This window comes from Mytilus californianus, unplaced genomic scaffold, assembly GCF_021869535.1.
Source record: "Mytilus californianus isolate M0D057914Y unplaced genomic scaffold, xbMytCali1.0.p SCAF_8, whole genome shotgun sequence".
NCBI classification, from domain to species: Eukaryota; Metazoa; Mollusca; class Bivalvia; order Mytilida; family Mytilidae; genus Mytilus; species Mytilus californianus.
Window position 1 is genome coordinate 57,679,999 of NW_026262734.1, and position 21,094 is coordinate 57,701,092.

General features: G+C 32.3%; 1 protein-coding gene across 1 annotated transcript; it reads right to left on the reverse strand.

Moving 5' to 3' along the window:
- Nucleotides 1-7,997: 7,997 nt before the first annotated feature.
- On the reverse strand, nt 7,998-19,812 carry LOC127711642 (uncharacterized). Its single transcript, XM_052217748.1, has 3 exons — nt 19,097-19,812; nt 16,626-16,770; nt 7,998-9,986 (listed from the first exon to the last, which is right to left on the reverse strand). The coding sequence occupies exons 1-3, from the start codon at nt 19,730-19,732 to the stop codon at nt 9,376-9,378; spliced, it is 1,392 nt and encodes a 463-aa protein (XP_052073708.1). The 5' UTR covers nt 19,733-19,812; the 3' UTR covers nt 7,998-9,375.
- Nucleotides 19,813-21,094: the final 1,282 nt, after the last annotated feature.

A 21,094-nucleotide genomic window follows, 5' to 3' on the forward strand; every position in this document is an offset into this window, starting at 1 on the left:
TCTAGAATCAACGCTTCCTAAATCTGCCGCTGAAATTGACTCACCAAATTATATTCTATTGTTTCTTTTGTGTGCCTAATTTCATTTAAGTTTGAATTGGCTAAATTACTGATTTCTGTTCACTAATGGAATTAATTAAAAACTTACCTTTAATTTTTGTAATTTTTATATGCCTTCACTGGGAATCGAACCCTTCCTTGGAATCTGTTATGTGTGACTGACATCAACACATCGACGAAACCTCTCGGCTACCAATGGGTTACACTATAGATGTCTATTTTATATATTTAAATGAACATCTGATATACATCGGTTCATCGGACACACAGGGCTTGTACCTTTATATAGACACAATTGGCAGTCGTATAGTATGAGTTGGTAGCCGCGAGGTTAGTATGGTTAAAATCAATGAGTTAAAGATAGGGATTTGTCGGTTTAGGTTCGAATCCCTGTATTCTCTCTGTTGTTCAAATTCTTAAGTTATCCTGGTTTTTTTTCTAATCTTGCATGTTATAGTGGATATTTTTGTAATAATAGCGAGTTTTACCGGTTTTTTTTTTATTATTATTGGCTATTTCACATGTTTGAAACAAAAATGATTACATTCTATTTGTCAATTTTTGTTTTATAAATATAGTATGATTTCATCTGTTTTACTACTTAATTTTACAAAGGTTTGTTCGCAAATTCCTATGCGAGAAAATCGTGATGTGTCTAGAGTGCTAGAAAAATTTCGATAACATACTTATTATATATACTTTATATATGCTTTTTGGTCGGGTTGTTGTCTCTTTGACACGTTCTCCATTTCTATTTTCAATTTTATTAGAAATAATTTCGAATATGTCTTATTTTGTATAAACAGATAATATTCATATGCCTGGTAATATAAAGATCTTTAAAGGTAGAAGTGTTATATTTGTATTTTGTTAACCAGTTAATTGTGATCTGAGATTTATCAATGCATCGTTGGACACGATAACATGGTTATCTAAACTCACTTACAATACCTTCTAATTAAGAAAAGGCTTTAATTTTGAAAAGAAATTAACACAATAGTTTAAGTTATAGATACAATGCATTCCTTCCAAATCTGCATCAATTTTTTAAGAAGTTTCATTCGATCACATTTAAACAGGATCTTCACTATATATATATATATATCAGAGAGAATTTTCTTATACTTTGCCAAAATGGAAATTTTGCCATGCGTTTTCTAAAGATATAATCAAAAGCATGTTTAATAGTTTAATATTTTTCAAGCTACAAGTCGTCCAAATCTGCCCAATTTTTGGGAGATGTGATGCATGAGGTCTTTGTTATTTTTTGGACAACCAATTTGCATCAACCTTTTCTACTTTAATGTAAAAAAATAACAGCTCTTTTCTCTTAAATACATGTATCGTTTTCACTTCTCTTCTGACACGTTTGTTTTCAAGTGAGTTTATAAACAGACGTTTTATCTAAAATAAACTCCTCCAAAGTTAGGGGAGGGTTGGGGCCTTTTAAAATGTTCAATCCCGCTACATTCGGTATGTGCCTGTCCCAATGCAAAAGACTGTAATTCGGTGGTTGTCGTTTGTTGTTTTTCGTTCATTACCTTCATAACTTTGTCATTTTGGGGACTTTTATATCCTTTTATGCAGAATGGATTTTGCTCATTGTGAACGGCCATACGGTGACCTATAGTTCTTAACTACTAGGTCATTTGGTCTATGGGGACACTTGTCTCATTGGAAATCATACCACATTTTATTCATATATCCCCGTGCATACACACAACTAGTGTTCCCTAAATCTATACTACTAGTAATATTGTATGCACCTGTCCTTAGTCAGGAATCTGATGTTCAGTAGTTGTCGTTTGTTGATGTGGTTCATAAGGGTTTCTCGTTTCTCGTTTTTTATATAGATTAGACCGTTGGTTTTCCCGTTTGAATGGTTTTACACTAGTAATTTTTGGGGCCCTTTATAGCTTGCTGTTCGGTGTGAGCCAAAGCTCCGTGTTGAAGATCGTACTTTGACCTATAATGGTTTACATTTATAAATTTTGACATGGATGGAGAGTTGTCTCATTGGCACTCATACCACATCTTCTTATATCTAATAATTTGAATATTGTCGCAAAAAAAAACAACCCTAGATTGGTACGTCTCTACAACATATTACATAATCGTGGCAACTTTTCACCGAATATGTCATAAAATTGCCATTTTATATTAAGCTAGAAAATCGTATGAACTATGGCATGGTATTGGTTGCAAAAAAATTTGATATTTTTCATTTAAATGCAATATTTCTTATTTAATTGGTATATTTCTTCATTTAAATGCAATATTTTTTTATTTGAATGGTATATTTTTTCATTTAAATGCAATATTTTTTATTCAGATGGTATAATTTTTCATTCAAATGGTATAATTTTTCATCCAATGGTATAATTTTCGTTCAAATGCAATATTTTTATTTCAATTGGTATAAAATGTCATTTGAATGCAATATTTTTTTTTCAATTGGTATAGTAGTTTTTTTATTTATATGCAATAATTGCATTATGGGTAATTCTTTGACGTAATAAGCCCCCCTCCCCCTTCTAAGTCCAGATACAATGTAATCATGACGTTCTTTAGTGCTATATCATTTTTACTTTTCTTGATCCTCAGAGACGTTGCAGGAAGGCACACATGAAAAAAGAATAAAAGCATCCAGGACGTTACAATTATTTGGACTAAGCCCCTCTTTTTTACTACATGTAGAAAAAAAATCACCTAATTACGACAGCAGAACCAGAAACCCACAAGTAGAGACATAAGCTGTTATACTCCGGAACTAATTCTTTAATAAAGACAATTCAGGATAAATTGGAACCAGTTACTAACCCATGTTACAACAATAGTCCTATGACATAGGACTTCACCATATGAGGCGTGAACTTCATATTTAATACTATCTATAATATGTGCTCTCATGTCTTATGCTGCAAATCATTTTACATTTAGGATTCGTTGCTGAGCTTTTTTTTACTGTTCTCGTCTCCGAATCCCTTCAATAGATTTTTTTTCAAGCCCCACAGTAGTTCAATAATTACTATATGTCTTTGCATAAATAAGTATGCAGGGCATATTTCAAAACATATTTTATCTTCAGGACTTTTAAATGATTTACTTTTCAATACTGCATTGGGAAGGGGGTATACAAGTTTATTTTGTGACACATTATATAATATAATTAGGTATCCAACAAATTATATGATTGTACGTTTAGCTATTATCTAGACCCGTACAAAATGTATATAATTAGACACATTTAACAGGGGCGGATCCAAAACCTCGGTGTCTAGAGGGGGGAGTAGGTTCAAATTAAGATATTTGTATAGAGATGTATATATGCGAGTATTGGCAGTAATGGTTATGGTGTGTGTGTGAGAGTAGGGGTTTCAGATCAAAGATCGTTTCTATAATTCTATATCTTTTAGTTGTTACCATTTCACTCTATTCTTTATCCTTTGATCTCTATTATACTTGTCCTAAACATGCGTGACATATTTACCACTGGACATAAGGCAACCAAAAGTCAATCAACGTATTCTGTATATTTCATCATTTCTTTATTATGTTATCTATAGGATTGGTCCCGCCCCTTATCTATTTTTTTGCACATTAGGGACGACATCAAAAGTTCAATGTAGGATAACTTAATTTGGGAAAAATTGATTGAACAATAAGGATATATATAAAATCGATGTTAATTAAACAAAATTTGCAGCAATTTTGACCCCCCCCCCCAAAAAAAACTATTTGAATTAAGTTTTTTTATCCTTCATTGATTTTCTGATGTCGTCCCTTATCCTCTCTATGTAAACCCAATTCATGTCCTGATAAATGGTGACTCGATCATGCATAGCATCATATGTGGTTATCTAATCAAGAAACATATTCATATTATAATAATTAATGTATGCTAGGACTTATAGATTGATGCCATTAGTCCCAGGTCATGTAATAAAGTAGGTCTTATAAAAATACAATAGCATTTTAATTTTGGTAATTATATATATGTTTATATATTTAATAATGCCATTTTTTGGAAAAAAGGGTAGGGGAAGGTGTTTTTAAAACATATCAATGGGGCGCGTTTTGTTTTTTTTGTTCTTCGGAAGTGAGCCAGAAGAAGTCCATTTCTGTTTTTTTTTTGCATTGGGAAGATCTTCTGGCTCTCTTTCACCTCTTCTTTTTTGATAGGTTCACGACAGAGGCACATAACAAACATGGCGCCGTTTAGTCTAAATAAAATTAATAAATTTATGAATGCAGATATATTAGAATGTGAGCTGTTTTATAAACGTTTTTATGGTATGACAGCCTTAGTAGGACATCCCTGTAGAACGATAAGCTGGATAGATATAAGAACTACACGGACAATAACAGTTAAGGGACGATTATTTGATATTCTAGGGAAGGGATTTTGATTGATTGGTGTTTAACGCTACTTTCAACACTATTGGTCTATTCCGTGGTGGTCAGTTTGAATTTATAGATGAAGGATGGGGAAGAGAAGAGAGGGCACTATTATTCATTTCAATCTGTCGCTAATCATGCCTATTTTTGAGCTCTTACCAGGCAACCATATTCATATATGAAATCCTTCTGTTCCCCACCCCAACAAATAAATAAATATCAAATGGTTTTCCTCTTATTTAACACAAGTATAAATTGATTGATTGTTTGTTGCTAATTGTAACGTCCAGTGAAAATTATTTCATGCTTGTTCAGGAAAACACGAGTTTAGAAGTCACGTATATGATATAAAAATGAAGAGATGGAATATGATTACTAATAAGGCAACTATCCACCGGAGTTCAAATATGAAGTGGATGTAAGCAATTATAGATAAGATAAGATAAGATAAGAAAAATTTATTTTAAGTCGGGTTACATGAAATACTACAAACATAAGCTCTGTAGAGCTTTTTGCGGTCATGTAGACAAATGCTTTTTGTAGACAATCGTAAGGCCTTCAATAATGACAAAAACCTGATACTGTAAAGTCGTCTATAAAAGGCCCGACATGAAAAGTGTGAACAATTCAACCGAAAAAACTAACAGCCTAATTATACATAACAAAACAATTTACAAAATATCAAATATGAGTCGAGACAGGAAGCAACGACAACCACTAAACTACAAGCTCCATCCCTGGGACAGGCAAATAAAGAATATAGCAGGGTGGATATAAAAACGAAGATGTGGTATGATTGCAAATGAGACAACTCTCCACAAGAGATCAAATGAACAGAAATCAACAGCTTTAAGTCACCGTACGGCCTTCGACAATAAGCAAAGCCTACAACGCATAGTCAGCTATAAAAGGCCTCGAAATCAAAAATGTAAAACAATTCAATCGAGAAAACTAACGGTTGAATTAATGTTAAAAAAAAAATGAACGAAACACAAATATGTATAACAAAGCAACAAACGGCAACCACTGAATTACAGGCTCCTGACTTGGGACAAGCACATACATACAGAATGTGGCGAGGTTAAACATGTTAGCGGGATCCCAATCCTCCCCCTAATCTAGGACAGCGGTGTAACAGTACAACAACATGTTTGTGAGCAACCCATCCCGAAGCTGGGACAATGGTGTAACAGTACAATAAAATAACAACCAGCACAAATCAGCAAATTAACTCAAAAGATCGGTACTAGACACACAAAAAAGTAACATTAAGACAATAGACACAAAGCACCGACATAAGAGTATTTGCAATTACTGGAAGTTTGCTCTACCTAATTACAACTGGCACTGAAATAAATCTTGTTCTCCCAGACTGAGTTATCAATCAGTACACAATACGCGGCAAAGAATTTATTAAAAAAAGAAAACAGTCTGAGAAACGTCTGGTTTACGGTTGTATATAGATATAAGAAGATGTGATATGAGTGCCGATGAGACAACTCTCCATCCAAGTCATAATTTGTAAATGTAAACCATTAAAGGTCAACGTACGGTCTTCAACACGGAGCCTTGGCTCAAACCGAACAGCAAGCTATAAAGGGCCCCCAAAAAATTAGTAGTGTAAAACCATTCAAACGGGAAAACCAACGGTGTCTAATCTTTTTAAAAAAACCGATATACTTGCATATAAATCCTTATACAATGAAACGGTTTTTGAAAAGTGGACCGAACGTTTTGACCATCGAAATTTTGCAATAGAAATACTAGTTATGACCACAAGATTTTAACAGCCAGTGCAAGACTCGCACGAACGTTAGATTTAGTTAGAGGGGCGATATTCTGACGCGTTTTTTATTTCTTGGTCACCCATGTTTAGAAAGAAAGGGGAGAAATCCAAACAATTTCCGACCAATCACAAACGTTGTTGCAAATTTGACCTTACAACGTCAAAGAATAAACCATAATGCAATTATTGCATATAAATAAAAAACTACTATACCAATTGAATAAAAAATATTGCATTCAAATGACATTTTATACCAATTGAATAAAAACTATTGCATTTGAATGAAAATTATACCATTTGAATGAAAAATTATACCATTTGAATGAAAAATTATACCATTTGAATAAAAAATATTGCATTTAAATGAAAAAATATACCATTCAAATAAAAAAATATTGCATTTAAATGAAGAAATATACCAATTAAATAAGAAATATTGCATTTAAATGAGAAATATCAAATTTTTGCAACCAATACCATGCCATAATGAACTTTGATATCTGAATTGTAAATAATTCTTTTTTCAAAGATAACAATGATTTATTGGTTTGTTTGTATCTTACAAAAGGAGTAGGTCCAGTAAGACCCCTTTTTGGCCCCAAAATATAGCAGTTTTACAAAATTGTTAAAATGTAAACTTTTAGTAATTTAATGGTAAGTATAATGCTTCTGCTACGTAAATATGGGCTGTTTTTGACAATTCAATGCACATATATTGGGTACTAGAATCATCAAGTCATGCTAAATTACTGAAATCTTCACAAATTTAGCATTTTAGTTAAACTTTAGACGGTTTCCGTCTTAAATGAAAGTGGCCGCATTTGTGTTTATTCTTAATATTGAAATGTAAGTTGTATTTGATGATAATACATAACATATATAAAGGTTGAGGATGAACACGGATGCGGCCACTTTCATTTTTGACAAAAACCATCTGAAAAGTGACATTTTTCGTCATATTTGATAGATTTGTCATATCTAAGCTTAAATCGGAGCGTTTTTAATAACTAAATCAGTTAAAATTTTTCACATAAACTAATTGAATCAACTGAAATAGACAGTTAAGTGTTTAAAAAGTGTTCAAAATCTTTCGTCAGATTAACCTGAAATTTGAGGCCAAAATCGGCCCTATACGGACTTACTCCTTTATTGTCGACATTTCAATCTTGACGTTTATAATTTTTTTTATAGTCACCAATTAGCAAACTACCACACAACAATTATATTAAATGACAACATTACTGACAAGTCTGATATTTCAACCGATTACAAATAGTTCCTTTACCAAAAACTGAAACATTACACAAAAAGATCGATATTTTTGGTTAAAGCACCGTTAAAAAAAAACGAAAACAAAACAAAACATACAAACAAACATAGAGAAGAAAAGAAACATCAACTTCATGAAAAGCAATATCTGCAAATAGATCGACCATTTCCATTTTAAACATTGAATGTGGTCTTCAGTTTATTTCTCTTTTGATCTTCATGTTTGTTTGTATCTAAAACGTAGCTAATGTTTATGATATATCTTTGCATGCATATACTGCGTGTACAAGCGGTGAAAAACATTTTATGAAGAATTGTCTAAACATCATAAACATCATAAACATCATCTTTACGCATTAACCAATCGTTCATTGACCATTACCAATTAACGTTCAGTGTGTTCGTGATTAACATAGCACGATATCGTTTCATCTCAAATCGTCTTTGTTACTACTAGTAGAATAATAGGCTACTAACCCCCCCCCCCCCCAATTTAGTATCTGGTTGGTTTGTAGGGTATATTTGCCATTTTGATAAAAATATAAAAGATCGTATATGTGAATATTTAGATCTTTATGATTTTTGTTTCGCTTTGTTGACTAAAATCCTTCCCCGACCGTTAAGAATTTGAAATGTAGTAGATTTTTTTTAAGTGTTGGGTGGTTTGTTTTAGTGGATTGTTACTTTTTTAATATCTTCTCATTAATCACAATTATCTTTTTATAGTAAAATCGAATTCAATAACCTAAAATTTTAAGGTCATAATGAAGTGACTGTAAAGGCTTACATCATCTAATTTTGTTCAAGGTAATTACCTACACTGAAATGAATGGATAAAAATCTAGTCAGAATATATAGGTTCCCGGAACAGTACTCCCACTGTATCCAGAACTTTCTTCTAAATTATAAAAGCACTTTGCTGCTAAATTACTGTTCAAACAAGGAAAATTCACTATTTGGAAATTGAAATAATAAAGAGTAATTCATTTTCGGTCTTGAATGAATAAAAAATTTGAAGAGGACTGGCTTGTGGTACGTAGCCAATGTTAGTTTTCTATATCGATGAGTAATTTTTATTTTTAGCATACAATGTTTTTCTTTTTTACTTTTACAACATTAGTCTTTATCTACGTCTTTAATTTGTGTCGCCTGGTTAATAGTTGTCAGTAGATTAGGAATGTCAGATATTGCTTTCAAGCCCTTCTTTACGTCGGTAAACAAACGCAGAATTTTATCTCCAACAGTTTTTGATATATCATCTGAGCAGTTAGACTTTTTCTCTGCTTCTCCGTCATTCGGGGTTTTTGCTTCCTCTTTGTCATTAGGGTTTTTTCCTTCCTCTCCGTCATTGGTATCACTGCCAGATAAACAGACATTTTCCTGTCTTCCTATTATATCAAGAATATTTTCAAAATCTTGACTGTCACCTAGTGTTATACATTTCTTTGTTGAAATATGCAACTTAGAATCAACATTTGATTTTGATAAATTAATACGCTGGAGTGAATCAACTCCTTCTTTCACCATGATTAGAATTCGAGCAATTATTTCCTCTGTACTCTCTGTATTACTCAGGACGTCTGCAATGACGTCATACCTCCCTTGATAAGCTGCAAAGTCTATCGGAGTGTGGTTATCATCGTTTTCCAGCTGCATGACCACAATATTACTTTCACAGAAAAACTTGATGTATGCGTGAAATTGTTTTGATTCCGAAAATCGAGTGACTAGGTAATGGAAAACAGTGTTTCCGAATTTGTCAATTTGACGACAAAATAAATTAAACAACTTTTCTTGTTTATCGAATATTGAAAATTGTGTACCGTCTCTTGTTAGACCATCTAAAAGGTAAATCATATGGTCTCATGTAAAATCTTCATTACTTTGTTCCAGTGTGTCTATGAATAAATTGGAAATTTCCACATTTTCATGAACGACAAATGATTTGTATATATACTTCCCGACAGACTTTGCATCGGAATTGCTTTTCATTCTCTGAACAAGAGCAGATGCAAGTACGCATATGTCAACTACTACATGAAAATCATCCGTACTCGCACCGCTCGGCACCACATAATCCATCATAACATCGAGACTGCAATTCTGGACGAAGCATTCACAACTTTCATTTCCAAAAGTATATATAACAGCCTTTACAATATTTATGCTGCACGGTGTAAACTTTTCATCAACCTGGTCCAGATATTTTGGTACCAATTCTGCTAGACACGATTCTATGGAAACAGTTTCAGAAGGAATAATAGTTTTGTAAATGCTATTATAAATGTTTGTTAGAACCTCGTAATCAACATCTTCTTCTGTGGCAGATCCGTGTAATACAATATATACAAGGACGGAGTAGATCATACCATCATTTGTATCTTTATCACCACTCTGTCGCAGTTGATGTACGTCACTAATCAGCTTGAAATACTTTGCATCATCTTCACCAATAACGTTGTCTGACTCATTAACTACAATTTCAAAAGGGAAAATAAATTGACTATTTTTGTGTTTAGTTATTAACTTCAACTCAAAAATCAAGTTCTACCCCCTAAATTAACTGCATCAAAAAGGTTATTTCATAGGAATTTAAAGTATATATCATAATGGTTAATGGTGGTAATCATAGCAGTTTCAATAGAGGTATTCAAACAGTTTATGATATTGTCCCTCGCAAACAAAAATATGTTTGTACTTGGTAGGTCTTGGTATCTCATGACATATATAAGGGGTGTGGATCTTTTGGAGTTTGAAGAAATATGATCGAAGGACCAACACGTTAATGCACTTAACTGATTTTATCATGGCTATACAAAATATTTGGTGGTGGAAATCAGAACAGTTTTAAAGAAATTTAACAATTTATCATATAAAAAGGTGAGGCAGGGTGACATTCCTTAAAATGAACTAGTTACACTATATATCTGTATGACTTTGGGTGGACCACAATAGTCCGAAGTAAAAACAATGATTGACATGTACATTGATGTCACAGTTAAAGGTAATCGGCAATAGTACACACTATATTAAGCAGACGAGGAAAACCCTCACCAGTCAAACAAAATTTTAAAGCATAATCGACCCGGTAGTTTATGTAGCTCAATAGTGCAGGTGTATTACAGCTGATGTTTCTTTACAGAATAAGTTCGGGTTCTGTTGAGGGAACGATGTAAATGTAAATGTAAGTGGACAAATATAATTCTAACTTTGTTGGTTTGAATTTTAAACCAAGAAAATAAAGCCTAAGATATCGAATAGAAACTTAGCATTGTTAATAATATTCAAATTGTAAGACTCTTTACTCTTATATACAAGAGTAAGTTTTTGAAAGCAAGACATAATCTTTGTGATTTAAGCACTTTAATCTATGTGTTGCTGTCTTTGTACGACACGGTGTCGCCTTTGTTTTTCAATACATCTCAACATATTTTACGATTACAAATCTCGAGATTCTAAAACAATCACAATAATACTAGTATATTATGATTGATTTGTTAAACGGAGGATATGAAATGACATTGAAATATATGATATTTTATATGGAAGCATCACGCACAAAAACAATTCAAAATTATTTTGACAAAGGCAACTCCAAGGGTGAATGGTTATAGAAAACTGGTCACCTTAGATATAATATCAACCGCCATTAATGCTCTTGTGCAAGTGGGGCAACTCTTTGGCAATGCGGTATACATAAATTCGTAGCGACGTCAAATCAGAATAGGGATGTTCAATATGATTCATTTAGAGTGCTCTGCACGTAACAGATTCAATTGGACAATTATTTGATGGGATCATAAGTGACTTGTTGCAAGGCTAAATGTATGTGTCTATTCAATATACTGGTAGTCATTTCTCCCATCATCCAATGGCATTCCAAATGTTCCGCCCTCCATCCCGGTCAACCACTATTACAGGACATATTTTGTGTTTTCATTGTTAGATTGTTCTCGTCCAGAACATACATGATGCAATATCAAGATGTTCAGTTTAAATATGTATATGGTAACTTGGCTAATTCTTCTAGAGAATAGTTCTCATAATGGTTTTAGTATAGAAGAATACACAAATATGTTAGACTTTGAGTAATTGGTCATAATAATTTTATTTGAATTTTTTGCAAAATATAGCACAACTTATAGGTCAGTTCCGCTTTTTCAAAATAATTATATTATTACCAAATATAGAATACTGCACTGAAAAAAAATTGTATTGAGAAAAAGCGGGTGCATTTTTTTGTTGTTGTTGTTTTAAAGAAACTCACTTCATTTCTTTCTGTAGTGTCGGCAAGATAGCAAAAGAGTCAAATACGGACGTCGGATTGTATTTTTTGGCAAATTATAAACAAACCAAAAACATTAAATTGAAAGTAAAAATCAATAGACGATGTTGTAATAAACAAATGACATACCCCATATTCGAACATCTTTATCATATAATATAAATAGTTTTGTTACTAACAGTGATAAGTGATATCAAATATTGAGATATGTCGACTGAAGTTAAAAAGTAAATACCACAATTGTCCCACATTTCACCAGCATACTTAACGAAAACATGGATAAAAAAATGTAATTCAGATACATATTTTCTAAGTACTGTCTTTTTTTTTAATTATATATCTTACCAGTTAAAACTCTAGTCTGTAAATTGATATTTTAAGCAAGAATTACCACGTGCTTGTTCAACTTGGCGTCTATCATTTATAAATAAAAGTGAATATGTACCTCAGTAACGATTGGTATTTTTTTTTTTTTTTTTATCTTTGTTACGGATTTGAGCATATTTGTAGAACAACAATTAACTAAATTATTTGTATTCTTTGAAATAAACATTATAACAAAATCTATAAATAATGCTAGAAAGTGTTTTCGTGCTAGAAAGTGATAGCATACGCTATTATTTTTTTTTTTTTTTGGGATACCATAAGACATATTTTGTTAATAGCGAACAAAAGGGTAAATTATACTACATTTGTACACAGAGGAACAAGTGATCAGTATGCTGGAGTTTCTTATCGACAACATTTTTGTTGAATTTGGTGGAAGACTTTTTCAACAAATTGTTGGCATTTCTATGGGAACGAACTGTGCGCCTCTCCTTGCCGATCTCTTCTTACTTTTATATGAATCGGAGTTCTTTCATACACTTATCAAAAACAAGAAGATCAAATTATTTAATTTTACTTTCAGATATATTGATGATGTTCTTTCTACTAACAATCCGATCTTTTTCTGATTGGGTTCCATTAATATATCCCCCAGAACTAGAAATTAAATAAACAACAGACACGGCTTCCTCCGCTTCATTTTTAGACTTATACCACGAATTTGACATACACAGTCATTTTAGAATCAATGACAAACGAGACGATTTTAAATTTAAAATTATTAATAATCCCCACCTTAGTAGCAATATACCAACTTCACCTGCTTACGGGATATACATTTTCCAACTTATTCGGTATGCAAGAGCTTGCAGCTCCTACTCAAGACTTTGTAAAACGTCACCAGTGTCTGAGCAGAAAGTTGATGAACCAGGGGTATGTCAAAAGAACGTCTCTTCTTTTTTCTTAAAAAGTTCATCGAAAGGTATCAAGACCTTGTTAATAAATATTTCGTATCAACTTTACAGATAATACATGATGGTCTTGAAGTATAGATTCTGCGTACTGACGCTGTTTATCATCTTAATGACGTGTTAAAGTGTTCTTTTATTTGTCTTTATTAATATTACTTTTACTGTTTGGTTTTTGGTGATATACATTTGACGTGGCTCTGTACTTGTTTGTATTATTTTCATTTTTACTTGTGTGCTTTGTCCGTGTGACTTTTTATGTTTCTTTGATACATATGATGTGTCTCTGTACTTTAAACATCCCGCCATTGTGTTGTTGTTCTATTATAATGTTTGCATACTTTGAACGCCAAAATGTTTTTATATCTCTACCTGTGTAACATTTACATTCTGACGTCAAACACGCTATTCTACGCCAGAGTTAATGTTAAAATTATGATTCGTTCCCAGAGCTTAAGATCCCTCGATCCTTTATGGGTTGATTTGGCATACATAAATAAAATACAAAAATAAGTAAGCAATTAACGAGATTGTTAAATGTAATATATGCTTTTTTGTGCTTCTTTGTTAAATATTTGTTCGTTTTTTGTTGTGATTAAGATTGTGACACGCTGTTGACTGCTGCACCTCTATGTTTCATTTTTACCTGTAATGTCTGTTTGTTTTATTCACACATCGTTGTCAATATACTTTCTGCATAGGAAAATGCCTGTACCAAGTCAGGAATATGACAGTTCTTGTTCATTCGTTTGATGAGTTTGTGCTTTTGATTTTGCCATTGGATTAGGGACTTTCCGTTTTGGATTTTCTTCGGAGTTCAGTATTTTTGTGATTTAACTTTTTCCTTTGTCACATGATTTCGTTTAATGTGCAGTCCCTTACATTTACGAAAATGCTTTCGAAAAATTAGAAAATATGCAGCATTTATTTCTATTCAAGAGAATTTAATATACTAATATTTTGCTTTTATCATTTTGATCTGGTTATCACCCCCAACACTCCTATATGAACTCGAGCTGATCATGGAGGTCTGATATAAGTATTGTATATTATTTGCACATTAATATATATTATGATGATGTAGCATATAGATTACTGATATATAGAAAATTAAAACAAAAGCTCAAATAATACAAACACTATATTATCATCCAAATGTAAAATACAATTATACATGGGTAGATATAAATGTACTAATTAACAGTGAATTGTAGTCTTTAAGATATCTAATAGTTTTACACAAACTGTAGCATGCAAAATAAGTTCGTGACACATACTTTGTACTAATTTTTTTAACGGTGTAATGTATTCCATTAATTATGTCATTAGTGGTAAAAAAAACTAGAAAAATGTCAAGTTAAGGCTTCGAGATTTGTAGCATGATTAACGAATAAAACATATATGTTTATTTAAAGTAGGTCTACTTTGTTTTTGTAATAGCGGCGCTGAGCATGAGGATAATTACATTTTTTTTGAATGCAATAAATACTACGATAATAGGAAAAGTAACTTATGTACCTCAATTGTTCAGTTCATTGACAATTAAGTTAGTGTAACACACAGATAGAAGACGAGATTTGGTCATAAATTTATATGTTACAGTTAATATATATATTAAGGGATCACTATTTATAATCCTTGAAAATGACCAGTGATTTTACATTATCACTACAAACTTAAGAAATATTTTTCAAATAATATCAGGAATTATCAATAATACACAGATCCTTCGTTTGATAAAACTAAATCAAATATAGACAAAATATCATCTGTAATACTCTTTGTTTGTTTAAGTGGACAGTTTTAATTTCCTGTCCATTTATTAGTATTAATTAACCCAAATATTATGGAATTTGCTGTAAAACAAAAAGCATGCAAGTTTTTGAGCATTAATTTTATGTTTTTCTATGTTTCAACCAGCAAGGAATTCAAATTTGGTAAGACGTGCAACTAAGCGTTCTGGAAATTAAATTGAACACAATTTTGAAGGAGGCCAATATTAGCTGTAATGTTTTGATACCGAATCCGCATGTTGATTACGTAAAAAGAGACCAAAAAGATAAAACGGCCATCTTTCATGAAAGGACTGAAAAGGATAATGCGTGTTTACAAAACGAGAAATTCGGCTTATTGAGAATTGTGGGACAAATGAGATTTTATTTTTAACTTAAATTTTTTACATATTATGTCATTATTTAGAAGCCATGTACCAGTAATTCAACTTTTAAAATCCTAAGAAATTTATCGACACAGAACAATAAAGCAAAATAAAAAGGTGTCTGTACAAATTCGTATTACAAACACTTGGGTTGTTTCCTTCTTAACGAAACCTCACTTATCCGTGTAATTAGACTAATATGCCTCCGGCTGCGGGATTTTCGACTGTTATCTGTTCTTTTGTCGGGTTGTTGTCTGTTTGACATATTCCCCATTTCCATTGTCAATTTTATTAATACCGGGTTTGTTCTAAAATGAGCAACACGATTGGTGCCACATGTTGAGCAGCATCTGCTTATCCTCCCGGAGGAACTGATATCACCCTCAGTTTTTGGTGGGGTTCGTGTTGCGCAGTCTTAAGTTTTATATGTTGTGTCTCGTGTACTATTGTTTATCTGTTGGTCTTTTTCTTTTTTAGCCATGACTTTGTCAGTTTATTTTCGACTTATCAGTTTGTATGTCCCTTCGGTATCTTTTGCCTCTCTCTTAAATTAAATAACATTATATTTATTTTTCTTTTTTGGTAAAAATCACACGATATGATATTGGGAATGCCAGGGAAATTCATTCAATCTAATCCTTTGTTCAAACTAAAAGTAAATCTTTGCGAACCTTAGCTGGAAACAAAATTTAAAAATGTGTAACTAGTGTCAGTGCTGGTCAGTTCGAAAAGGTGTACATTGAATATTTGTTCTAGTTACTGTGGTAGCCTGACAATCACTAGGCAGGAGAACATTAAAACGCACAGCTATTGTAAAAAAAAAATTTATAGTTGAAGGCCGTACGATTGACATTGCTTACATCCAAGTCATTTGAAATGATGAATAGTTGTCGCATTGGCAATCATACCACTTCTTTTTATTTTTATATATCGAATGAGTTTTGGTAATTATTGAAGGCCCTACAATGACCTGTAGATGCATACAATTATGGAATTTTGTCTCTAGTGTAGAGTTGTCATATTGTCAATCATTCCATATTTCATACACTTTTTTTATTTATAAAAATTATAATGATTGTTGAAAGTAGTTTTCATGATGCCAAAATGTTTTGTGGGAAAGAGATTCATGTTGATTAGGTGGCAAAACATTGTTGTTCAGTTTCATACAGCCGATTTTCAATAAGATTATAAACGAAGTAGTTTGCGGCAAATCCGTTACGTCTTTATTGGTCTCACTGTGAATATATTGAATTATTGAAAATCATCGTCCAAAATTAGTCGCGGTTGAGCCATCATAGGTTATATAAAATATCGATTAAGAGACAAATTCATAAACATATCATTTTTCAATTCCACTATAAAGCTAGAAGTTTACCTTCAACTATTTTTGGTTGAGTTTCTGTTGTGTATGGTAATTCACATTCGTGTTTATTACTTGTTTGTTGAAATTTGAAGGTCATGTTTATTTCATCTATTTTTGTTTCAATCCTTTTCAATCTCTCCTCCATTTCTACACGATTCTGAAAATACGTACATCTAAATGCAATTATGTAATTAAATATACAAGCATACGCTTTTTAAAAAATAACTAAATTTCATGATGCAACGAGACAGCAATTCTGCAAACACAATTTACCAAAAGAGGGTAACATGCATATTACCAGCTGAAGCCCGCCTCCGGGTGCGGGATTTTCTAGCTGTTTTGAAGACCCATTTGTGACATTGGGCTGTTTTCTGCGTTTTGGTCAGGTTGTTGTCTCTTTGACATATTCCCCATTTCCATTTCAGCAATAGGCAAGTGGTTATACAATACGTTAAGCTCTAAAATCGTCTCTTGTCTATTAAACATGTAAATATATATATATAACAGAAACAATCAAAGATCTTCAATTTACATCAAATAACTATAATAACTCAAAACTCTAAGATATGACATAAAACAACACATGACAAGATTCCGGCCTTTGGACCGACACATGTAGAAAATTAATCTAGGTTTATGATATCTTAACATTAAACATACATTAGAAGCGGATTCATAGCGAAGCATTAGATTTTCCGGAAGGGAAACACGTACCAGATACATTGATAAACTATACAAAAAGAAAAAGGCAAAGTTGACTTAGGAGGATTTAGTTTTTTTTTTATCCCTTCTGACCATAGATGCTCTTTGCGTATTTGGGTGGCTATATATCCTTGGCTTTCATATTTTGGGGTATGAGCGTTCCTGATAAAGGTAAATCAAGGAATTTACTTACAATAAATTAATAAAGCCCTATTTATAATTTTCTACCCGGGGTCGGGGGGTGGGGAGGAATACTGCTGATGGTTGATTGCTAGTCACCTATGATATCAGCAGCTCAATGGTCGCTGTGAGGTACTGATATGAATTATAAATTTTCTATTCATAAATAGTGAAATTATTAAAAAATTGAAAGTGTCCAACTCCTTTTGGCAAAGTTGACCGTAGATGGATTATGTTATACGTCAATGTTCCTTTTGGGTGTATTTTTGTAGTAATGGATGCTTGCACTAGTGATGTATTATTATGGAACGGTCATTTTGATCTGAACAGCTCTTAAAAGTCTGGACAATAAATTATTATGTCATTTTCAGTTTTTCAGACTTTTTTTTTAGACTTATCCACTGCGATCAACTCAGTTCTGTTCAGAAAATTCGCTAGCCGTCGATTAAGATTTGTTCATTCTATGTTCAGTCTGTTCAAAAGTTGTTATTTATATTACAGATTACAACATACTGAATAGTTTGAATAGCTACTAAACAGTACTGAATTTACTGCAAGCGAGGTATGTGAACAGGGCTGAATTTAACGCAGTCAATGACCGGTTCAGACTTAAATTTGTTTACAAGTTTTTGCTTTCAATTTTTGGAAGTATGATCGGTCATAATGAAGTTAAATCCAGAAATGCGCTTCGGACACAACAATTTAAAGTTTTACAACAAAAAATGTGTTGTCGAATCAAATGATGACAAACCTTTAATATAAAATCAGACTTGCTTAAAAGAACAAACTAGATCCGAGAAAGCGCTTTATCCTTTAAAAAGACAACAGAAGGTCAGTAGTATAATAAAGTTTGCCGAATTATTAATTTTTATATATGTAGTAGAGATACATTGCAGGTTGACTATGAAATTAAACAACTCGAGATACATGTAGTTAAAATATGAAAATATATCTATTAAGGTTGGATAAAATCATAAATAATGAGTTGGTGGAAGAGTGATAGGATTACTTTCTCTAATGAAATTATGAATGCCTTTGAGTATAAGGGTCAGAATTGAATAGGACGGGAACCACACTTTTTCTTATAACTTAACTATATCACCGGGTGATTGTGGTAGAGTCTGTCTATATTTCCATCTTAAAAGTATATCAAATTATTATTTTAAAGATATAATGTTATTTTTCTTTTCTTTTTTTTTCATATGATAGTTTTTCAGTATATTTTATTTATTATTTGACTGTACCTTATTGAAGTATGCTGGATATGATAAGTTTATAGACAGTGTAATTTTCGTATATTGTCTTCATCACAAACGTGTTTTCATATTTAACCACGGCCGAAGATAAATGCAAAAGAATATCTCATATTTTCCCTCTACCAAGGTGAATGCCAAAACGTTTATGACCCTTTAACCCTTCTTAGTGCTTGTTTATTTGCGCGCTTTCTAAAATGTGAGTGTTTTTCCCTAGCGTCTTGGTGATGAAAGAAAAAATAAAATTAGATTTCGAATGTTTAACCTACATGTATACACCTCTATTTACATTCAATGTAATTAAAAAGATACATAATTGTGCCATCAAGAATATACATGGGTTCTCACCTCATCATTCTCTTTCATCCATTTCACAATTTCACGCAGGGATTCTGTATATTCAACAGCTAAAATAGGTCGGGTCCGAAGACGTTCTATTTTATCTTGAATATCTGCAGAGTATGTATGATTGGTATATGCAGCCAGGTGGATAGATGCATTTGTCACTTTTCCCCACATTCTATAAAACTCGGTACTATCAATGTCATGTTCGTGTGCGAGATGCGAAATTTCGTTTCTTACATTTCTGATCTCAGTCAGACAGTCATTTTGTTGTTGGTTTAAAGTTATAAAATTTTTGATAATAGCAATACACAGTGTAATGTCAATTGTGTCAAGTTGAATGTTTGGTGTAGCAATGTACGAACAACAGCAGAAACGTGAATTTGATGAACAGTTTACACCAGGCTGTTGGACAAAAAGTATGTCTAACTGAGCTTTTATTATCACTGCTTTAGTAGGAAACGTTTTAGACAATCCACAAGAACAGCAACGTCTGGTATAACATAGATGATATAAGTCGTGTATATGTCGTTGTAGAAATATTTCGAAGCTAACTGGAATGATGTTATCTTCAAGAAATGCTCGAATTACACCAACTGCTACTTCCTTCAGCAGCATAAACATACGAACGAAATTCTCCATTATTCATTGGCTACGCTACTGAATCTTCATATTTTGAATTTATGTTTGTTGATTATTTCGAGGAAATCAGTACATACTATGCTTTTCTGTAAAATGCAAAATGCAAAAGTTATTAACTTAAAATTCAATCATTTTGAATTGGTAAATATGTTTAAAATGATCTCATACATTTGTAAAATGGGTGTTAGGGTGGTAAAATTGAATGCTTTTTTATGTAAATTAATTTGGGTGTAAAAGCGTTGACCGAAGTCATTTTGTATGAGTCGCGGAACATTTTAAAAATGTGCGAACGGTCTGGTCAACACTTTTACACCCCTATAAATAAAGGCAACAGAAGTATACCGGTGTTCAAAAATCATAAATCAATTGAGCGAAAACAAATCGGGATATAAAACTAAAACCGAGGGAAACTACATGTATAAGGAAAAAAAACGAACAACAAGAACACTAAAGTGCAACAAAAAAAACCGCTATCATACATAGAAACGACTTATTTGATAAGAACTACCATATTCCTGACTTGGTATAGGACATTTTAAGAAAAAATGGTGGGTTGAACCTGGTGTAATGGCTAGCAAAACCTCCCGCTTTATGACGACAATGTTAAAATGACAACACCACGTGACAGAAATACAGCACAAACATATGCAAGAACATTAATCTTATAAAACTACTATAAGAAGCGTTCAATACTTATAATTATATTTTTGTAGTAGGATCTATCGAGTTTTTCTTTTATTTAACTGTGCACTGTATTACAGTTGAACGGTAAACGCCTGAATCATGACAGATAAAGGTAAATCTGTCGACACAAAAAGTACCCGTATGTAAATTGTTGACGCCTACAAACAGCGCACCTATATTTTTTTCTTCGTCATCTTTGAGAACGATGTTCCGTTCAGCAGGAAATTAAAACATAAAATTAACTAAAACATAGAATTGTAAGTGTAGAAAACAAATTAAAAGAGATATTTACACATGACTGGTTATGCATGATACGCTGGCAATGTGCGCAATGTCCTTGAATCCAATATTGAAAATTAGTTTGTTTCCTACGTCAAAATGGGGGATTCCAATGATTACATTTTTCCATCAAAACAAAAGCTGACACAATTGCGTGTCCGTCCATGAATATGCAAATTATTAATTATCTCGGATAGCAAAACCAATGACTATTCTGTTATATAAGTGGCTATACGTTACCATCCATCGTTACAAAAGTATGAAGTGTTTTGTGTGTACCCCACTGGAATGTTGTGTGTTCAATTCTTTACGGTAAAAATCAATGTTATATTCATTATAATTCCATGCATACAGAAGTCTTAATACATTTTTTTTATAAAACTTATAATGTAAACAAAC